Below are 21,407 nucleotides of genomic sequence, written 5' to 3'. Positions count from 1 at the left end.
CTCCCCCTCTACTCTGCCCTGGTGAGACCCCACCTGGAGTACTGTGTCCAGTTCTGGAGCCCCCAACATAAGAAGGACATGGACCACTTGGAGAAGGTCCAGAGGAGGGCCACGAAGATGATAAAAGGGCTGGAGCACCTCTCTTATGAGGACAGGCTGAGAGAATTGGGGCTGTTCAGCCTGCAGAAGAGGAGGCTCTGGGGAGACCTGATAGCGGTCTTCCAGTACCTCAAGGGGGCCTACAAGAAAGATGGGGAAAGGCTGTTTAGTAGGGCCTGTTGCAATAGGATGAGAGGTAATGGTTTTAAAATAGAGGGGGGTAGATTTAGATTGGAAATTAGGAAAAAATTTTTTACGATGCGAGTTTTACAACACTGGAACAGGTTGCCCAGAGAGGTGGTGGAGACCCCATCCCTGGAAACGTTCAAGGCCAGGCTGGATGAGGCTCTGAGCAACCTGATCTAGTCAGGGATGTCCCTGCTCCTTGCAGGGGGGTTGGACTAGATGACCTTTGAAGGTCCCTTCCAACCCTAACCATTCTATGATTCTTATTTTAAAAGATTGACAGTTACTCAGTTGATCTTATTTTTTTAAATGAACAGTTTTAAGTAAAAAAAAAATGCTAAGAAGTACACACATTTTTTGTAAACAAGTCTTTAGTGCTGCAAAAAGAAGAGAAGATTTAGGCCCTAAACTTAAAGCTCAAAATACTTTTCATTTTTTCTATTACCTTAAAAAGATAAAAATAAAAGGAAAGCCAGTGGAAGGATATTTTTGAGGTCATTTTTAGATACTAGGAAGTATTCTACGGCATTCTGTGCATCAAGAGAGCAGTAAGTTTGCATCCTTCACTGATTTTTTTTTTTTTTCTCCATCCTTCATGATAATGTATCTTGGAAAAGAATAAAGGAAATTAAATCTTAATTCCTCAGAGGCCCCTCACATATCCTGCCAAATGTATTGCAGTAAGGAAATGTGATGTGAAGGCCCAAACCTCTTATCATACATGGATTCTTATCTTAAAATTACTCCATTGTTGAATGGTCCTTATCACTGCATGACTTGTCACTTTTAAGACATGGTTGAGTAGTGATCTTTACCAGAGAAAGTTCTGATTTAACCTTTATAACCTTTCTTCTTTTTTTGATCCTCTTCTTTTTTCCCCCTTCTTTTCTTTTCTTTTTTTTTTCTTTTTTTCTTTTTTTTTCTCAACTGTTTACTGAGGAATTCTGCGTACCTGTATTGCTGCCATTTAAACATTGCATTTCATAACCAGCTGTTGTAGTGCAGAAAGATTAAGTGGACACTTCCCAGATACTTATGTTTTATTGTAACATCACATCAAGCTGACCTTTTAGCTATTTTGCTAAGTCTCAGGCCAAAGCTTAATCATTTTGATAGAAATTGGGGAGGGTTGGCAGTGGTTCTGTGGGGTTGTTTTTTTTTTTTGGTGGCTTTTTTTTTTTTTTTCTCTTTTAATTTTGCTTAACTCTGTTTTCCTTAAGTATGCAAGCCTCACTTCTGCTTGTGAAGAGAAAAACCAGAGACTTTGACATTCAGGCCTCTCCTAACAAACGAAAAACCTGATTCTGAATAGTGAGTCAAACTGTGCTCTGGCCTATTTCAAAAGAAGATGGGAGCAGAATAAAACTAGTTGTGGCAGAAAATGAGTTTTTGGTGGGGTTTATGTGGTTTTTGTGGGTTTTTTTTTTTTGGTGTGGTTTTTTTTTTTTGTTGTTTGTTTTTTTTTTTTAAGGAGTGGGAGAATACCTTGAAAAAACTGCTGAAGAAGCAAGTGGTGGAGTCACTTACCTTCATGTGTACGTAGTTAAGACATACCTTCATGTGTCCAACCTAGTGCCAGCATTTGCTCAAAAGAAACTAAAAGTGAATTTTTGTGAAAATGTATTATGATACAAAGAAAAAAAATGAAAACCCATGCATATATGGGGAAAGAGAAGAAGAGAACAGAAAACCTTAAGAAAACTCAGTACTCTAACAGTGTTTGAAAGAAAGATCAGTAGATAGGACAGCATGTATTTTTATCCTTACTGTATTTACTTTTTAAACGTATCTTCCCGGGGCGGGGATTGGGGGGGGAAGTGAAATGATCTGTTGTTCCCGTGGGAGCACAGTCCACCTGTTTTTAATGTAAGCCTTTAAGAGATTCGTTTGAGAAATCTGAGGCTGAGTTACTGTTTGTGATGTTAGGACGGCCAGAGAGTGTAGATGAAGGACTATGTTCTCTAATTTCATTTTCAGTGGAGCCTCAGTACTAGAAAACATAAGATTGTTAACTTGCCTTAATCAGGTATGACCTCCAAATATCCTGGAGTCCGGTGACAGTGACTAAGCTGAATTAGGAACTGACATATGTAATGATTTTGCTCTGTCAGCTATAATTCTGGTTTCCAGCTTAAACCAGTAAAAATTTTGCCAGAAAATTGCATCAAGTGGGTTTGACTTGTAATAAATTTCTGTGACTTATGGCTAATTCATTTCTAGATTTTCCTTTTTATTTCTTCTTTCAAGCAGTAGCACGGAAATGTTGTGGAAAACTAGGAAAATACTCAAGTCTTTTATTTACAGGGACTTACTTTTTTCTGTTTGCTCCATCCAAACTTTATCTCACAGGACCTGTCAGATGTATACAAAGCAAGTATTATACACGTGTAGCAAGCATGATTTTGTGGAGGTAGAGGGCACACAAAGTCTACCAGACTTTCCCATTGCAGTGATCTTTCCTGCCTCCTTTCCTCAGTCTCACCAGAGCAGTTCTGCTAGGGAGTGCTGCAGGCTGTAGCTGCCTGTCTCCTACACGTGCCTGCACCCCATGGGAAGGGAAACGCAACAGGGCTGTTCTGTTCTGTAGTTTGTTTGCAAAGGGTGGGAATATCCAGTGGAGGTTTATATTTGCCTTTTCAGTTCCTGCTTTGTCACCATCCAGAACTGTAGTGCCCTTGTCTCCATCTGAAGAAGTCTGTGGGCTTTGGAGGAACCTTTATAGAGATGACATTTTTCCACTTGTGGTACCTACAGCTTTCCTGAACTGATGAGGAAGCATGGTGCCCTGAATTTTATTTTTTTTTAAAGCTAGCTCTTTCTTGCTACTCATTTTTGCTTTATTAAATTTAGTGCTTTTTCTCTTTCTTTCCTGCTTTTTGTTACAGCTTTATCAACCAATAACATTTCTGCTTTTCTTGATTTATTGATTTGCTAGTACCACATTCCCCCAGTGCCATAGATAGCAGAAGCACGAACTGATGAGACACTCTCTTGACAAAACCTGTAAGCTGCTGCCTGAGTTGAAACACTTGACATGAGTATTTTTCAAACTTTTTTGGAATTGCGGATCTCCAGAAGGGGGTTGATGTAGACCTCTGTATAATGTATTTCTGTGGGGTTTGTTTTTTGTTTTTGTGTTCCAAATGCTTACCAGAGTAAGGCCATGGACCCCACAGGTCTGCAGAGTAGAGATTCAAAAATGCTATTTTAAAGTGCAGTCCGTGCCTTGTTCATAAATGTCTCTCACTTAGCAATAAAAGGGAACAGAGAATCAAACTGCCTGAATTTGGACACCCCCATCCCCTGAATTAATGAAATGTAGTGATCCTGAATTCAGCTGTGCAGTGTATACTAAATTCAAAAGCCAGTCATTATACTTCCTAGGAGGGAGGACTCATGTTGTTTCTAGGAATACTGGAGAACTAGAAGATTTATTAAAAGTTTAAATATGAAGTTTTGTTATGATGCACTGTGTTCAGTCCCTTGTGTTCGTCCAAAATGAAATTAAAATCAGACTTTCTTTGAACAAAAATAATCTGCAGAAATAGGGAATCAACAAGAGGGAAAGGTTTGGTAGTTTCCAGAGCCAAGTTTACCTGCTTTTTCGTTTATTTTCTCCAAGTTGACTCCTAACCTTTCAACTGAGTGTGATACTGTTGTGGGGCAGAAGCATCTACTTTTTAGAAATGTGACACTATTTACTACAGCAGCTAAATCCAGCAGTGTGATGTTCTTGCAAAGTATAGTGTGTTTCTTTCTGCCTTCCCAACTTTCTTTTAGCTGAAGGAAAATTATTCATGTTTCAGACTCCTCAGTATCATTACGTTTCAGTTGGCATAGAAACTTTTCCCCTGTGTTTGACTTTACTGAACAGCAAATGGACTTGCATAGATTCTGCTTGACAGCTCACACTGGAAAAGGGAAATACACACTCCAGGGTGGGTTTTTTTTTCTACTTTTCTGCATGATTTTGTTTTCTTTCATAGCTTATTCTGACAGTGACAGATCTTAGGTCGCTTGCAAATATGGTTTCAGTTAGTCTTTGAAAATGCTTTCTTGTCAGTGGAATGTGTAAAAGGAAAGAACAGTACCAATCCCATCCCTATAAAATGTCTGGCAGCCAAACATTTAAAAAAAAAAAATTACTGTAGCACCAAGTGTTACAGTATCATGGAGGACTGCCACCTCTCTTTCAACAGGAAAAGACAAATCCTGTAGTGTTAATTGAAAAATCAGCTTTTCTTATAGTCAGTGTTCATTGCAATAAGCACAGGTACCCATGTAGACCCCTCTCTTCAGACAGAATAGTGAAGTAAAGGTGGTTCCTTAGGTTAGGTTCTGATGTTTTATCTGACTATTATATAATGATGGATCATGTTTGCTCATTGCTTAACCAATTTTCAGTCCCTAGCATCCCATTCAATTTTAGTTCACTGTCATGTCAGAAATCATGCTGATTTAACTTACTTTAGGTTAATGTTTTTCACATTGGCTGAAAAATTTAGTAGAATCATAGAATGGTTAGGGTTGGAAGGAACTTTCAAAGGTAATCTAGTCTAACCCCCCTGCAAGGAGCAGGGACATCTTCAACTAGATCAGGTTGCTCAGAGCCTCGTCGAACCTGGCCTTGAATGTTTCCAGGGATGGGGCATCCACTGTTCCAGTGTTCTACAACCCTCATTGTAAAAAAAAATTTCCTAATATCCAATCTAAATCTACCCCCCTCTATTTTAAAACCATTACCCCTAGTCCTATCACAACAGGCCCTACTGAAGAGTCTCTCCCCATCTTTCCTGTTAGGCCCCCTTGAGGTACTGGAAGACCACTATCAGGTCTCCCCGGAGCCTCCTCTTCTCCAGGCTGAACAGCCCCAACTCTCTCAGCCTGTCCTCATAGCAGAGGTGTTCCAGACCTCTTATCATCTTCATGGCCCTCCTCTGGACCTTCTCCAAGTGGTCCATGTCCTTCTTATGTTGGGGGCTCCAGAACTGGACACAGTACTCCAGGTGGGGTCTCACCAGGGCAGAGTAGAGGGGGAGAATCACCTCCCTCAATCTGCTGGCCACGCTCCTCTTGATGCAGCCCAGGATGCAGTTGGCCTTCTGGGCCGCAAGGGCGCATTGCCTGCTCATGTTGAGCTTCTTGTCCACCAGCACTCCCAAGTCCTTCTCCTCAGGGCTGCTCTCAATCCATTCCCCGCCCAGCCTGTATTTGTGCCTGGGATTGCCATGACCCAGGTGCAGGACCTTGCACTTGGCCTGGTTGAACTTCATGAGGTTGGCACAGGCCCACCTCTGCAGCCTGTCCAGGTCCCTCTGGATGGCATCCCTCCCTTCCAGTGTCCTCGGCGAACTTGCTGAGGGTGCACTCTATCCCACTGTCCGTGTCACCGACAAAGATGTTGAAGAGGGCCGGGCCCTGTATCAAAGTACTTGCATCAAATTAATAAAGTGTGTGTTGCAGAAATGTTGTGTATTAACTTCAAAAAACTTTTGATTCTTCTCACTTAATGTCACTAAAAGCTAGAGTGAGAGAGATTTTAGCTCAAGTCTGTTTCTTGGAGAAATGTCACAGCACTAACTGGTAGATTTGGGGGACAAAGGGTGGGAAGCTGGAGTTCATTGGTTTTTTGATATCTTTAAAGTGATGAGAATCTTCGAATGAGAAGATTTCAGGGCAAGGTAGCCCTACTGATTAGCAAAACGTTAACAAATGTGAACAAGTTGTGTCTCTTGAATGAGCAAAGTGGGTAGATCATCTTCTTTGGCATTCATTTAAGGGCTTGTGTATGTTTCTTGTTTGTAATTACTAAAAGGAATGCAACTTTTTTTAGGTAGCAGTGTCATTTTATCTTTTGTTTTAATGACTTTGTTTTTCCTTCAGAGAGGCTTTTTTAGGGAACTGTTGGCAGGAGTCCATGATAGTGGTGTTCTGTGATGGCAGGAGGGGGATGTGGGACAATGGATGACATTCCTTGTTCTGTATCAAAGTGGGTTTTATTTCTAGCCATATGAATCTCATTTCATTTGAACTGGCTTTATGGGAGAGTGCAGACAAGAATGTTTTGCTGTGTTTCATATTCTTGAAATTCTGTGATTGGTGAGGTGCACAAGTAATGCACAATAGCTATAATGTACTGTCATCGTGGTGTTCAGTACATTATATTGGGTCAAAGTGTAATGGCTGCATGTGGGACTAATGAGGTGTGAGAGGCATCTAGTCTCCTATTGTCTCTGATTTCTAGTTTTACACTGGAAAAGTAATTCTCCTAGTATAGGTCACAGTTTCCCAATGGAGAATAGTAGCATTTCTCTTCCTTTTACAGGTAGTATTGGGAAAAAAACACCCCAAAAATGAGATGTGATGAGATACAGGAGGCCTACAGGAAAAATGGGGAGAGACTGTTCAGTAGGGCCTGTTGTGATATGATGAGGGATAATGGTTTTAAAATAGAGGGAGGTAGACTCAGACCTCAGGAAAAAGTTTTATACAATGAGGGTGGTGGAACACTGGAACAGTGGATGCCCCATCCCTGGAACCATTCAAGGCCAGGTTGGATGAGGCTCTGAGCAACCTGATCTGGTTGGAGATGTCCCTGCTCCTTACAGGGGACTTGGGCTAGATGACCTTTGAAAGCCTCTTCCAACCCAAACCATTCTTTGATTCTATGATTGTAACGTGCAGTGATGTTTTCCATGTGAGGTGGCAGATCTTTTGCCTACAGCAGTGTATCTTTCACCTGGAAGACAGGAGAGGGAGAGAACTCAGGAATAGGAAACAGTGAGCATGAAGTAAATAGGATTCATATCCCTGTAGGAGTAGGGAAGGAGCGAGGGGAGGACTTCTATGGTTTTGTTATGGAGGTTGTAAGGTCAGTAAATTTTGCTGTTCTTGTTAGAATTTTTTTTTGCTTTGCACTCCTTCATCCAGTCAGAGACTGCAAGCTGGATCTTCCACATCTCAAATGAGTGTACTGCAGTAGTTAGACACTGAAGACTTTTATTTGTCATTGTAATCCTAGAGTTAATGAATAGGCAGCAGGAGTAGCAGTATTTGGCTTTAGGGCAACCATTTTAAAGCCATGCAGGGAGCATATGGAGACTTGAGTGTACATCCTTAGGTGAACCAGTTTTAAAAGAAAGGAGTTAGATGCTGGGCATCTGCTTACTGTGTGTATGTGTGTGTATATATATATATATGTATGTGTATACATACACACATGTGTATACAAACACATATATTTACCTGAGATGGTTTTTTCACCACAACTCATTTCAGCACTCTTCAGAAGTCAGAAGAAAAAGGGAACAGTGTGATCCTGCTAGTTGAGATAGTTATGTCAAGCCCTTTGCTTCTAACACTCTGTGTTCCCTCGCTGTAGTAAGGTGGAGAGAGCTGTTACTTCTGGCAGAGTGAGAGAATGAGTCATTTCAGTGAGGGCTCAACAAGCTGGAGAGCAAATTCAAAACACTAACAAAGAAAGAGGAGAAGAGGATATTCTTACTGCTTATTTCATATTCCATCTACTAGTTATCCTGGAAAACTTTCAGACTACACGAATCCAGTGTTAAACTGAGCAATGCAAGGAAAAAATACCTTTGAATTGGTGAATATTAAGTGTAAACCTCATTTATGACTCTATTTTATATACAGTAACCCAAATAGGCTGCTTAGTTACTCTGGAAGGGTAGGTGCTGAGTTCAGCTTGTGTATGAACTTTCTAGTGAAAAGCAAAAGAGGCAGTGCATTTTCCCTAGTGCTCTGCGTATGGAGCCCATGAAGTCTCTTTGTTACAGAGACCTCTAAGTGAATTAAAAAAACCCTGTATTTTGTGTGTTTTGCCTTTTCCTTTTATGGGTGTCTTTATTTGTGCTAAGTAGCAGTGAGTGTCCTAAAACTGTGAAATAGTAGTAACTAAGGTTATAATGATACAGGTGTTTGTCATACGTATCACCTTTAATCTGCTGAGAAGAACTTTGACGTTTCAGTCAATTTAGGTCTTCTGTGTTGGATTAATAGCACTGGTCAGTCTGTATGTTATTTCTTCTGACTGACAGGTTTGTTTAACACTGTGGAGATTTGGTAGCTGACACGCTAAGTCAAGTTTTTAAACAAAAAAATAAAACAACCTCAAAGCCTATGCCCAAGGATTAACTGTGAGTCAATCTTGCATCATAAGGGTTATAGCTAGTGCAGGATGTATGCCCTGGTAAATTCTGTGAGGACTCATTGAATTAAGCAAGGTGTTGCTACTGTAATTTACACTCTGAAAATATATAATTGTGTTTCCAGTTGAGATTTGCAGCTACAGTTTATCTGAACTTCAGTGACCTAACAAAAAAAGAGCTGACATTGTAAAGCTGCATCTCTGGTTCATAGCATCTTTCCTATAGCAGGCTACGGAGTCAAATTTTCAGTTGTACCACTACTGATGTCTGCATGGTGGAGTTATGTGGCCATGCAAGTATGCTGGGGTACACATAATCTGTTTCTGGTACAGGCTGGTATTCTTAGTTTAGGCAAACATTTATGTTCCTGTGTGTGTATGTGCTGCTTTAGGGCCTTATTTATTTATTTATTTTAAAACAGTTTCCAGACTGTAAGTTACTGCATAGACTTGAAGTTGCAGGAGAATCCAGCTCTGGTCAGTGAAGCATTTCGACAGGAAGAACTAGGTTTTCATTTTATTGTTTGTGCCGTTTTAAGATGGTCTGGTGGTTTACCCAGAATAAAAAAAAAACGATTTCCTGAAACTCTTTCCCCTCCTGTGGATGTGGTCTCTGAATAAGTAAGGTTCAATAGCAATTACTCTTACCTGTCACTTGGTCTGTATGTTCTAGTGTGACAGTGAAAATTACGAAGAGGAAAAATATGTTTAGTTGTACATTTTTGTGTTTCTTTCCTACCCCTTTTAGTTTGTGCTTTAAATATGCAAGATAAATATTATGTTTGATTTGCATAAGGTTTGTATGTCTCATCCAAAACTCCTGCAAAGTGTTGCAGAGTACTCTTTTAAAGGCTGTTTTGTTTTCTTCCAGAGGTGTCTATATTTCAGTGGTTGATTTCAGTGATTCCTGTTCTGTATAAAATTTGCACGTAAGATTTTCCAGATTGTGAAATGATTTTGCATTCTTAACAGTAAAGATGCAGTTGGGATGTTAGCTGTAATGATAATGCTTGCTACAATTTAGCTTTAACATCCTCTGAGCAAAACCTTGTTGATTTCTGCAGATAATTTGAAATAGTCTTTTGAAGCAATGTTTTTATGCAATGGAACATTAGGTGTTGCTCTAGGTACAGTGGACTCTTTGCAGACTTGTGGAGTGGGGAACACTAAAGTTTGGTGCGGTCTTACATGACAGCACTGGCTTTGTTGTAGTGTTACTTAGTTTTCTCACTTTGAATGTTTTTCAAAGTGAAATACTTCTGGTTTTTTTTCCCATTATAATTCCAAATGGTAAAATCCTTAATCTAGGATATCTTCTCCTGTAAAATGTCAAATCTTGTCTTTGCTGAAGTCTTAAGGAAATATTTTGAGGGGTTTGTTTTTTTTTTTTTTTTTTTTACCCAGTTTTACCACTGTACTTCCTCATTACATTACCTTGATTTCATGTTGATTGTGGTCATCAGTAACAAAGCATGTACTGATGGAAGGTTGTTCTGGTGATTCATGTTAGATTTTTGTAGTAATGGATTGTTTAATTTATTTTTAAATGTTTATTTTAAACCTCCACAGATACAACTTCGCGTATTTTAAAGAATTAAACAGAGATTCTCTGCAGTACTTAAGAAAATCCGAGGCAGTTCACTTTATCAATACCTACGCAAGAGTCTGTTTTCATGAAAAAGCATAACATGAGAGATTAGAAAAAAAATGCAAAAGGGAGTACATGGTTAACGGCATACATGTCCATGTATTTTGTAACTGGTAGTAAGCACCCTCAGTAGCTGAGTGCTGGCTTACAAGACCTGAATATGCAGGCTGATAATGTAAAATCAATTTGTTTTTTGTATCTGTCTGAAAGATAGTTTAGTTATTACTAATGTATGTAATAAATACATATATGTAGAATGTATATGTACTTGTGAATAATTTATGTTGTTTGTTGCATGTGTACGTTAGGCGGGGATTTTTTTAGAATATAGTTAAAACTATCTGGAAAATTAAAGTAAATTTTCTTAACTTTTCTCCTTTTGCAGGCTAATAACTGTGAGGCCATTAAAAGTCATGTAACCAGAACTGTAAGTAATTCCATTTTATTTATTTCTTTTACTTGGCCTGGTTTGTTTTCCTGTTTGTGGCTGTTTATTTTTATTATATCTTCACAAAGGGTTCATTGCTAGCCATTTCATATTAGGAAAAAAATTTTTACACTGAGGGTGGTGGAACACTGGAACAGGTTTCCCAGAGAGGTGGTGGAAGCCCCATCCCTGGAAACATTCAAGGCCAGGCTGGATGAGGCTCTGAGCAACCTGATCTGGTTGGAGATGTCCCTGCTCCTTGCAGGGTGGTTGGACTAGATGACCTTTGAAGGTCCCTTCCAACCCTATCCATTCTATGATTCTATGATTTTCAAGGCATGCACTTTGGTTTCTATACTCTATGAAATTAGCCTTTGATTAGGATAATTAGTGCGGGTTCCCCCCACCCAAGTTTATCCAGGAACAATGAAACGATCTCTATGGTCCTTATTTCTGAATCAGGCAGGGGAGATGTAAAGAAAAATATTAAAATCTTCATAGACTGTATTCAGAGGAGTTATGAAATTCCAGACGTATTTCTTTAGCAGGAAGAATATTAATTCTTGTGTTGTGATCAATATGCAATTGATCTTTTTTTTTCAAGTTACTGTGACATGTTATTTACAAAACAAACTAAATGCCCTTCCCAACCCTTTATTATTATTGCTACTGCAGTAGTATGGTACCAATGGTATTAAATACATTTATTAAAAGTGCAATAGAACCCAGTCTTCTAAGCAATGTAGAAATTTCTGCAAATGGTAAGTATTGTACCTTTCAATAGCCCTTATGAGTATACTTTTAGCACGATTTCTGTGAAATAAGTAAGACAAAGAAGAAAAGACATTTTGAAGTCCTTTGCAGTAGCCTTTTATCAAAGATGCCAAGTTTCTTTGATTTCTAAGTAAATCATGGGAGATGCCTGTAGTTAACTATCTGTTAGTAGGCAACTGTGATGCAGGTATTTGAATCACTGCTGTAAAGATGAAGCTAACATTTAAAAAGGGGCAGGGGGAAGGTCTTGCAAAATGCTTATGATCTTCACTGATTCATTGTTCAATTCAGAAGCAGCTCTTTATCACAGTAAATGAGGATCTGTGTGCAGCATTAGTCTTGTGTGCATTGTATTTGTTTTGCAATGTCATCTGTGGTACAGTGCTACAGGCATCTGCTGGTGCCACTCTGTGCAGGATGTGAAGAGTTCTGATCCCTGACTATCCATATTTCACAGAAGTTATATTTCTGTTAGCAGTATAGTTTGTTTACTTGGGGTTGCAATAAATGTTTTTGTACAACCCAGGTAATCTCTGTGGTTGGATCCATGCTATTATCCACACTGTTCTAGTAAAATTACAATTATTTCTAAGTTGCTAGAATATATTTGGTATTGAAACCAGCTAAAATGTCTAGAGACAAGATTGTTTCTCCCTTCACTTCACTCTTCTATTCTTTAACTAGACAAATTAACTAAAATAAAAAATCAGAATAGAAAAGCTTCTTCATTATCTGCATGTGAATTATTGGTTTTGACAGCTGCTTCTAGTGTAACAAATGTGAAGCAAAATAATGAGATATGTTATGAGGAAAATAATTGGAGATAATTTTCTATTGTTAGTTGGAAGTTTTTAGCTTCATTGTGTTACATCTGAATACTTCAGATACTTCTGTTTGTACTGGTTGCTTATTACACAAGCCAAGGTAATGTTTTGGGTTTTTTTCTGTACATGTAGTAGCTTGTGCACAGACATTTTGAAGACAGCCTTAATGGCGAGGAATGTTTTTTCAGCTGTGTCTTTTGTCCTGTTGTATTATTGCATTGGTTATTATTTGACCATTGGCAAGCGTCCTGAGATTTTTGGTAGTCACTTTCCATGGACCCCTATCCCCCAGGGGCAAAGGGTGAAATGGATGAGAGAGAGGCAGGAGGTCATTGGGAAATAGGAGAAAGTTCCCAACTGAAGCGCATTGGTAGGAACACGTATTCCTGTTTGGAGAAGAGAGGAAGTGTAAAGCTGCAGGGATTCATAAGCAAGTGCTGTCTCCAGACAGTGGGGCTAGATGCAGCCGTTGCCTGGATGAGGCTTTTGCAGCCCTGCTTCTGTGATACGTGACTGGCAGCACATATCCCACCTGTGTCGTGCAAATGGGAGGTGTGTTCCCTGTCTTTCTGCCTTCTCTTCCTTCTAAATTTGTGCCACACTTGTTCTTTTGGTTTATTAACCAAATTGGAAGAGACTGCTTTAACTTTGCCTGACCCTTTTTTTGGGTCTGGGATTTTGTCTCCCTTCATCTTTCTCCTTTCCATCTTGTTTCATGGCGTCTGGTCCAGGAAAGAAAAGCTCTCTTGCTTTTTTTCTAGCAATGTGACTGCTAATGAAATATTTCTAGCATCAGCTGTTAACTGCTTTATAGGAAAGCTGAGTAAACATCAACAAAGACAGATTGACTTGAATTCTAAGTAGTGTCAGAACCGAAATTTAGTTAGCTTAATTCTAGTGTTTAGGATAGCTCTGAAGCATGGATAACACTTTCTTACTCAGGAAATCAGAAGTGAATTTTATTACATTTAGAGGACTTCCTCATGCCCCTGTGGACTGTAATCTTATTTTATTCTTAATATTAACATATTTAAAACAAATAAATGAGGCTTCTTGTTTCAGCTGAAGGCTGGCAGAAGTGATGCTGTCACTTTCTATCCAAGAATTGCATGCAGATAATTTTCTGTTACTTAATAGGGTGCTACATGTATGATGAAGGTTTGCTTCAGTTTTGATCTCTTGCGTCTTAACTGGGTCAGAGAGAAACTCAGGAGATCTGCCTCTGAAGTCTTTCCCTTTGCCACCCCATTTTTTCTTTCCACTGTGGACATCACTGTATCTTTTTATGGATAAACTTTGCGTTAGGAGCTGCTGAGTCATGCTGTACAGGACTCCTACAGAGCCTCATAATGTGGTAGGTGTGAATTAATACAGAAGCCTTTACACTCTGCTCTGTCTGTTGTGCTTAATTACATTGCCTGTGGGTAGTATTCATTCAGGAAGCTGTTTCATAGCTCTGGAGTAATTATGAAACTATGCTACAACCAGAACTGGAGCACATATATTATTTTACTCAGTTGAGGTAAACCCCTTACCTAACACTTAACAGGGTAATACTTAAATACAGATATAGTAAGTTTCCCCATAGGTTTGCAGTGGAACGTAGTTGTTCCACTAACTCACCTAGGCAGATGTGCTCCTCTTCTGTGTGTACCAGAAACAGTGTTACACAGCACTGGTTAGGGTGCTAGCCTCATAAAACCTGGTGTGAATTCCTAATCTTGAGACATTGTAGAACTAAGGCTTCAGTAATACTATGGTTTTTCCAAATGTGAATGTAAGTATATATCTGTAAAACTGTATATGAAGTAAAACATCAATTGTGCTTCGTTCTCGTTTGAATATGGACTTTACATGCATTTAGTATTCTCTCCTAGAGAGCCCTTAGTAGCATAAATTTGCTCTGTGCCTTCTCTCTGCTATGAATTTTAGTTTTTTAAAATAAGAGAAAAAGTTGGATAGAAGACCCAGCTGTACCAGGAACTTCCAGGCTGTCAGCAGAGCTGCTTTTCTGAATCAAAGCGAGTTCGAAGATGATCTTCCTGCCCCAGTTAGTTTCGTGGTGCCCTAGCAGATTGATAGATGGAACTCCATATCCAAGTGCCCCACAAACTTTATCAAGATGAGCTGGATTACAAAGCCCAACACTTAACTTGCTTAGGGGAGCCTGGCCTGTTTTGGCTGCAGTGTTATAGGGAAGAATTGTGGGAGCAGCTTTGCCAGCAACTAAGAGTCAAGGTAGTTTTTGGCAAGGAGACAGCAGGCTGTGATTTATGACTTCTGCAGACTCTGCTTCTTGCAAGGGGCACATCTGTCTGGACTCTTACTGTGACACTACACAGGGGAACAGATCGTTATTTTTACAGAACACAGTATACAGAACAAAAATGAAATGTCCAGCCAAACAAATAGCTGTTTGCAGTAGAAATAGTGATAAATCTCTTCTGCAAAGAGTCAACTCCAAAAAAGATTTTATTAATTTGCAAATATTTACTGCAGGGATAGATGTACAATAACATACATACATTTGTATTCACAAGGCATGAATCTTTGTTTTCCACATTAGGAATAATTCTAAAGCCAGAGGGTGAAAGATTATGCAAATTTGGTTCTCATCCAAGACAACCAAACGTGTTTCACTGTGGCTTTGAAAAGCAACTACTGTGTCAGCAGGAATTATCATGGTGGAGCAGTCTAACAGTCAGTGTAGTTCGTTCTCCTGGACTGCAGTTCCATATACTGCAGTACCCTGGAGTGTATAGAACTGTTACACTATGGCTTAGAATAGATGAGAGAATTTCTTCTGCTTCCTATCCATGACTTGGGGAATGAAAATAGTATCACAGATTTGGTTAAAATGCATTCAGGTCTTTTGCTGATCATTCTCTCTAGTCGTATTCTTATTTGTGGCTGTTTGAATGGTGAACAATCGTGGAAAAAAAGTTTCATAAACTAATTAAAAGCTGCATAAAATGCATATAATTTTATGACAGATTAGCTAATCAAGTTTTTCCGGTGCTTATATCAACATTAAAAATAGGCACAAATATTTATCTCAAATAGATCCATGTCATTCTTTCAAAATACGTCCTGATACCTTTAAATTACAGATTACTCATTGATTTATGTTTCAAATAGTTGATTATTGATCCTTACCCTTGATAATGCTTCATTCAAGAATGAGCCCAGGAGAGAAATAGCTGAGCTACGTGAATGTATATCAGATCCTGGAACCATGAGTTTTCAGTAGTGCTGTTCCTCGGAGGAGCATATAATTGATGAACAGCTGTCTCAGCTGTTCCAGTCCTTGAAACCAGTAGTTGGTATATTCTGTTGAGATAACTTTTAACAAGATATTGTATTATGTTATAGTTCAATGCCAGGAACAGGGCCTTGGGAAATGCTACTGAATGGTTTTGCATTTGACTTCCTTAGCCTGCCTTTGATTCTAGTCTCAGAAGTGGTAAGTCATTATCCCACCTGGTATTTCTAAGCCTATGCGTGGCCCACATGTCTAGTTTTACTTTGATATTGGAAACTGGCAGTTTACAAACTAGTGTTTTAATATTTTTCCAGAGCTGTCACATAAAAGATAGTAAACCAGTGTGCTGACAAAATGCAAATGAATTTATCTGGGGTAAAACTGATCTCCCTTTGTCCTTTGCCCCTTCTGTGATCTTTCTGATCTCCAAAGCTCTACTATGGAGGACTTAAGCCTATGAAGTGTGTAAGTCTACCAGCTGTAAGCCAAGTTCTCTTACTCGGATCCTAGAAAGGTTGAGAATGATCATCTTGCTGAGACACATGAATTTTACAGACACTGGTTTTTTTTTTTTTTCAAGCTTAATTTTTTACTTGACTGTCCCCATTTCTTTCCTTGAGAGGCAGTCTTCAGTCATAGACAAGGGGATGCAGGCTTAGCAGAGAGGTTATTTCTTATTCCTTCTGTTTCTGGGTTAGTGCAGAAGGTGTATCTATGCCATCTCAGTGCCACACTGTATGTGATGGCCTGTACTGTACCTTTGTCGTGTTTTTGCTGTGGAGAGACTAGAAGAGAGATTGTAAAAGTATGAGATGCAGCCTGCTGCTTGGGACAGCACAGGCTTGCTAATTGAGGCAGACTAGGTAATCTGTAAGCAGATTCACCTTCTTTAGTGTCAGAGGAAGGTGAATAAACAGGACCGATCCCAAAAGCCTGTTTTGTCCAAGCTGTGCTTTAACTGCTGTCTTGCCCACTTCCTATTGCTTTCATTGACAGCAGGCTGTGCCGGGAAACTTATCTTCCAGTGACTGTTGTGACCTGGTGAAAATGATGTAGGATTAAATACGGGCGTGTTTCTTAGCTTCTGTATCATGCCTAGCCTGTACTGGACTCTGGGATGGTCTCATCTGAGCACTGCATTTTTGAGAAAGTTGGGATGGGAGGCTCTGCAGTGTGCCAGGACTAGATTCAGGAGCCAAAGATGGTAAAAGAAGCAGTAAGGAGATCAAAGGAAAAAGTTGCATGGCTTGAGTTTTCACTGGAAAAGGGCAATGATGCAATACCTTGGATGCAATGAATTTGCTTGTTAATATCATTCTGTGGCTGGGGAGAAGACAGTCAGCTTTTGAGAAGCAATTGCTTCCCCCTGCTGGCTTTCATACAACTGCAGCTACATATAGAATCATAGAATGGTTAGAGTTGGAAGGGACCTTCAAAGGTCATCTAGTTCAACCCCCCTGCAAGAAGCAGGGACATCCCTGACTAGATCAGGTTGCTCAGAGCCCCATCCAGCCTGGCCTTGAACGTTTCCAGGGATGGGGCCTCCACCACCTCTCTGGGCAACCTGTTCCAGTGTTCTATAACTCACATCGTAAAAAATTTTCTCCTAATTTCTAATCTAAATCTACCCCCCTCTATTTTAAAATCATTACCTCTCGTCCTATTGCAACAGGCCCTACTGAACAGCCTCTCCCCATCTTTCTTGTAGGCCCCCTTGAGGTACTGGAAGACTGCTATAAGGTCTCCCCGGAGCCTCCTCTTCTCCAGGCTGAACAGCCCCAACTCGCTCAGCCTGTCCTCATAAGAGAGGTGCTCCAGCCCTCTGGTCATCTTTGTGGCCCTCCTCTGGACCTTCTCCAACTGGTCCATGTCCTTCTTGTGTTGGGGGCTCCAGAACTGGACACAGTACTCCAGGTGGGGTCTCACCAGGGCAGAGTAGAGGGGGAGAATCACCTCCCTCGACCTGCTGGCCACGCTCCTCTTGATGCAGCCCAGGATGCGGTTGGCCTGGGCTGCAAGGGAGCACTGCCGGCTCATTTTGAGCTTCTCGTCCACCAGCACTCCCAAGTCCTTCTCCTCAGGGCTGTTCTCAATCCATTCTCTGCCCAGCCTGTATTTGTGCCTGGGATTGCCATGACCCAGGTGCAGGATCTTGCACCTGGTTGAACTTCATGAGGTTGGCACGGGCCCACCTCTCCAGCCTGTCAAGGTCCCACTGGATGGCATCCCTTCCTTCCAGTGTGTTGACGGCACCACACAACTTGGTATCATCATCAAACTTGGTGCGGGTGCACTCTATCCCACTGTCCATGTTGCTGACAAAGATGTTGAACAGGGCCGGGCCCAGCACAGACCCCTGAGGGACACCACTTGTGACCGGTCTCCACATGGACATTGAGCTGTTAACCACCACTCTCTGAGTGCGGCCATCCAGCCAACTCCTTATCCACCGAGTGGTCTGTCCATCAAACCCATGTCTCTCTAGTTTAGAGAGAAGGATGTTGTGTGGGACAGTGTCAAAAGCTTTGCACGAGTCCAGGTAGATGATATCTGTTGCTCAAATGTTTAAAAAGCTTTTTCAGTAACCATTTTGTCTTAGTAGTAAGTCATGTATTATATCTTTGTTAGATTTTGCTAAATATTTTAGCTGTGAGGAGAGACGGTGGTGGTTAGTCATTGATAATTAGTAAACAAAACAAAGAGTAAAAAGAATGCATCACTAGCTACAAGATAATTATTTAGGTTGCATGGAGTTTTAATTATAAAATTTATTTTTAAATGATGGAAGTACTGCTTAGGCAATGGATACATCTATGTGACCAATAGAGACCAAGGAAGTGGAGGGAGAGGCATGTTCCGCTTATTCCTTTGTAGTGATAAAACCAAACCACACTAAAAGCTTTGCATTGAATTTCAGTTATTAGTTATTTACTTGTTTTGGCACCCATGGTGTTTTACCTACAGCCTTTACAATCCTAAGAAAGGATTGAGCAAAAAGAAGCTGAAAATACCATGAAGTTTCCTTGTTTTCTGTTGTCTAAATAAAGACAGGAACTAGTGGAACTGGGACTAAGCACTTAGGTGAGGTACATCTTATGTTATTAAGTGTGCTTTAAAATTTGCCAAAACAGTTCATTTTCAGAAATTTTGGAAGTAACTGTGCCACTTGCATGCTTGTATGTGTCCTAGCTGTTCCCAGATTTTTTTATATACTGTATGGAAATTCTAAGGCTTCTTCCATTTGAACACAATTCATTTGGTTTGGGTATATTTGTCGTGTGTGTAGCCCAAATAGACAGCTTTTATCAGCTTTACAGCTCTCACCCTTCATCTAAGTAAGCTTTTCTGTGCACTTTTCTGTATAGTAAGTATAAATTCAGGGCAGGAAGGTGAGTGAATACACTTTCTCTTATGGGAGTTACTGATGCATGATGTTAGAATAAACTTCTGATTTTCTGTAGAAAAAGATAGGTCTAAATGTAAGGTGAATATTTTAATTTATTTAATGTTAGTATTGTAATAGCTGTCTTTTTCTAAAAACTAAAGAAAGGGATACTGCCCCCTCTATGTCTCTCCATTATTGTACAGAAAGCTTGGGTGACTGTTAAACTGGAGCTTAATTCTGAGACAGCTAAAATTAGATGAGAGAAAATAAATTCTATTACTAAGGTTCATGGGGGAGAATGTTTTGACACTTGTTAATGCATAGTTACTGAACAATTGGAACTACAAATGACACACACTAAATTCTCATAAAGCAAAACCATTGCAGCTCAGGCTTCTATTCAGATTTCCAGGACTCTGATACAGGAATAAATTGAGTATATTTTTCAATATTGTCATAACAGAATCACTTGAGGAACTTACTTTTGCAGGTTTATACAGAAATTCAAGCTCCATCCTCTCAGAAGTCCATCGAATGTTTTCTCTAATTTAATGCAGTTGCCAAGAAGAGCACAAAAAACAGCTAGTCCTTCTCTGTCAGTAGTTGAGTTGGAAGAGGTAGTAGTGAGGCTGTATGAAGAGCTGGACATAACCTGGCCATAGCCACAGTATTTGCAGTCAAAACGTAAGGTGATGTCCTTAGTATAGTTTTCCACAGTATGGACATAATAAATGAAGAAAAAAGGCAGGAACATCAGTGGCAGCAGGAAAGGTACTGGATTGACTGCTCTGCTTTCTTTGTTCCAGAATTCCAGCAGTGCTTTGAAGAACTCCTCTTTCAGTTGTGACAAAGGATCACGGCAAGTATTTCTTTCATATTTTGTGTACTAGTGTCACATAATACTGTGGTAGTTTTAGGTTTTGTTATTCCTGGTTCTGATTTCTGTGAATTCAGTATTCTACAAGACAAGTCCTGCTATGCAAGGAGCATTTTTATAATCCCTGTCTGAGTAGAAGACTAGGCATATTTGCTGAGCTTACTTTTAACTTAATGACTGTAATCTTCTGATTATTCTATTAAGGACAAAGTAAGGGGCCTGGTTGTGCCCTCAACCTGGAAAAGAAGGAGAAGTTAGAGAAAAGAGTATCTGTAGACTAACCTATGAGATTATTTGCATTATATTGGTGTCTATTGCAGTTTGGGGACTGGTTTTGGATTCACTTTAGTGTTACTCAGAGCAGATTTCAAGATGGTTATCTGTCTGCAATGTTTTACAGATCACTGGTGAATCTACCGATTTGTAAAGCGTTTGCAGAATTCTACAGAAAAAGATTTTTGCACACATAAGGACCTATATGTTTTCTATTTAACTGCCATATTTGTTGCACTAGTGTTTGTCAAAGTTGCTTGTATTCATTTCTCTGCTTTCCTACATTATTGGTTGCAGAGATTTTTTTTTTTCACTACAGTTTTGATGTGAAGAACTGTGATGTTTGGCTGATTCCATTTGTGTACTGAACTGAATAATTTGAGCTCTATAGGCATTTAATAAGTTATAATTGTAATAAAAATAGCAGAAAGATCAGGTGCTTGACTGTATCGGTCCAAGTTGCAATTTCTTCTTGTTAATATACTGTGTTTGTTCTCAGCTGCTTTGCTCTGAACTGCCACATGTAATTTCTTCACAGAAGTGCAGACTTTGATCACATTATGGAGGAAGGTTATGAACTTGACCTCACTTACATCACAGAGCGGATCATCGCTGTATCCTTCCCTGCTAGCTGTTCTGAGGAAACTTACCTCCACAATCTACAAGATGTAACCCGAATGCTCAAATCCAAACATGGGGATAATTACTTGGTATGTGTAGAATCAGTCTTCTGTGATACGTCTTCTGTCCTGCAGGAGGACCACTTGTAGGTCCACATATACCATTATAAACTAAAAGTCACTCGTCTAAAGCCTCTTTGGTTCACCTTTACAGCTTTACAAGCGAGAGCAAAATTTTCAGTAGTGTTTTAAACTGTTAGAGAAGGACAGATATTAAAAGCACTTTTTTGCTGGTGGCACTGCAGTCTCTGTTGTGATAGCACATAGTCAAATGCTGCAGAGTAATTGCACTGACTGTTTCCATTGTCCAAAGCATACTTTTAAAAGATACACACTCTGCAATGTGGAGTGCATTCTCTTTTCCTAGCAGACAACTACATCTAGGTCTGCAGATGGGTATCTGATGATCTCTCACTATTATGTCTTGGCTGTCACTGCTATATATTGTGAAACAACATGTAAAAGTAGAGTTGCTGTTTGTGTGTTCTGTCCAACTCTTTCCCATTAACTTGATTTAGATGCATTTTTTCCTTCTGTTTAGTTTCCTATAGGAAATTAAGTTGTAAGCAAATCTATAATGAGCTCTGTGTGCAATTTTTTTTTTTTGTTTTCTTTTTAATGATGACCCAAACTTAATCTCCTGTACTGTTTTCTGGTTAGTGCATCTAAACCTTATGGCATGTATTGTCTCAGCTTGTTCCATGAAGGTGAATTTAAAACAGGGCTAATATCTTATTTACCTTTTTTCTTCTACTAAGTGTCTTTTTAGTTAGCGTGTGTAAACTGTTAGAATCAAATCCAGGGC

General features: G+C 39.7%; 1 protein-coding gene across 7 annotated transcripts in view; it reads left to right on the top strand.

The window, feature by feature from the left end:
* Window positions 1-21,407, top strand: part of TNS3 (tensin 3) — a 259,528-nt gene that overhangs the window by 103,336 nt on the left and 134,785 nt on the right. For 6 of the 7 annotated variants that reach the window (XM_086743082.1, XM_086743079.1, XM_086743078.1 and 3 more), the window contains 3 exons: window positions 10,486-10,527; window positions 19,579-19,631; window positions 20,461-20,632. In XM_086743082.1, the coding sequence (XP_086599208.1) occupies window positions 10,486-10,527; window positions 19,579-19,631; window positions 20,461-20,632 (267 nt within the window). The remainder of the gene's footprint in view (window positions 1-10,485; window positions 10,528-19,578; window positions 19,632-20,460; window positions 20,633-21,407) is intronic. The other variant, XM_086743080.1, reaches the window with a different exon arrangement.

The sequence above is a fragment of the Chlamydotis macqueenii genome, chromosome 2 (genome assembly GCF_036417535.1).
Source record: "Chlamydotis macqueenii isolate bChlMac1 chromosome 2, bChlMac1.mat, whole genome shotgun sequence".
In the NCBI taxonomy this organism is placed as follows: Eukaryota; Metazoa; Chordata; class Aves; order Otidiformes; family Otididae; genus Chlamydotis; species Chlamydotis macqueenii.
The sequence above is the reverse complement of the archived record's forward strand: the minus strand, read 5'-3'. Positions and strand labels throughout refer to the sequence as shown.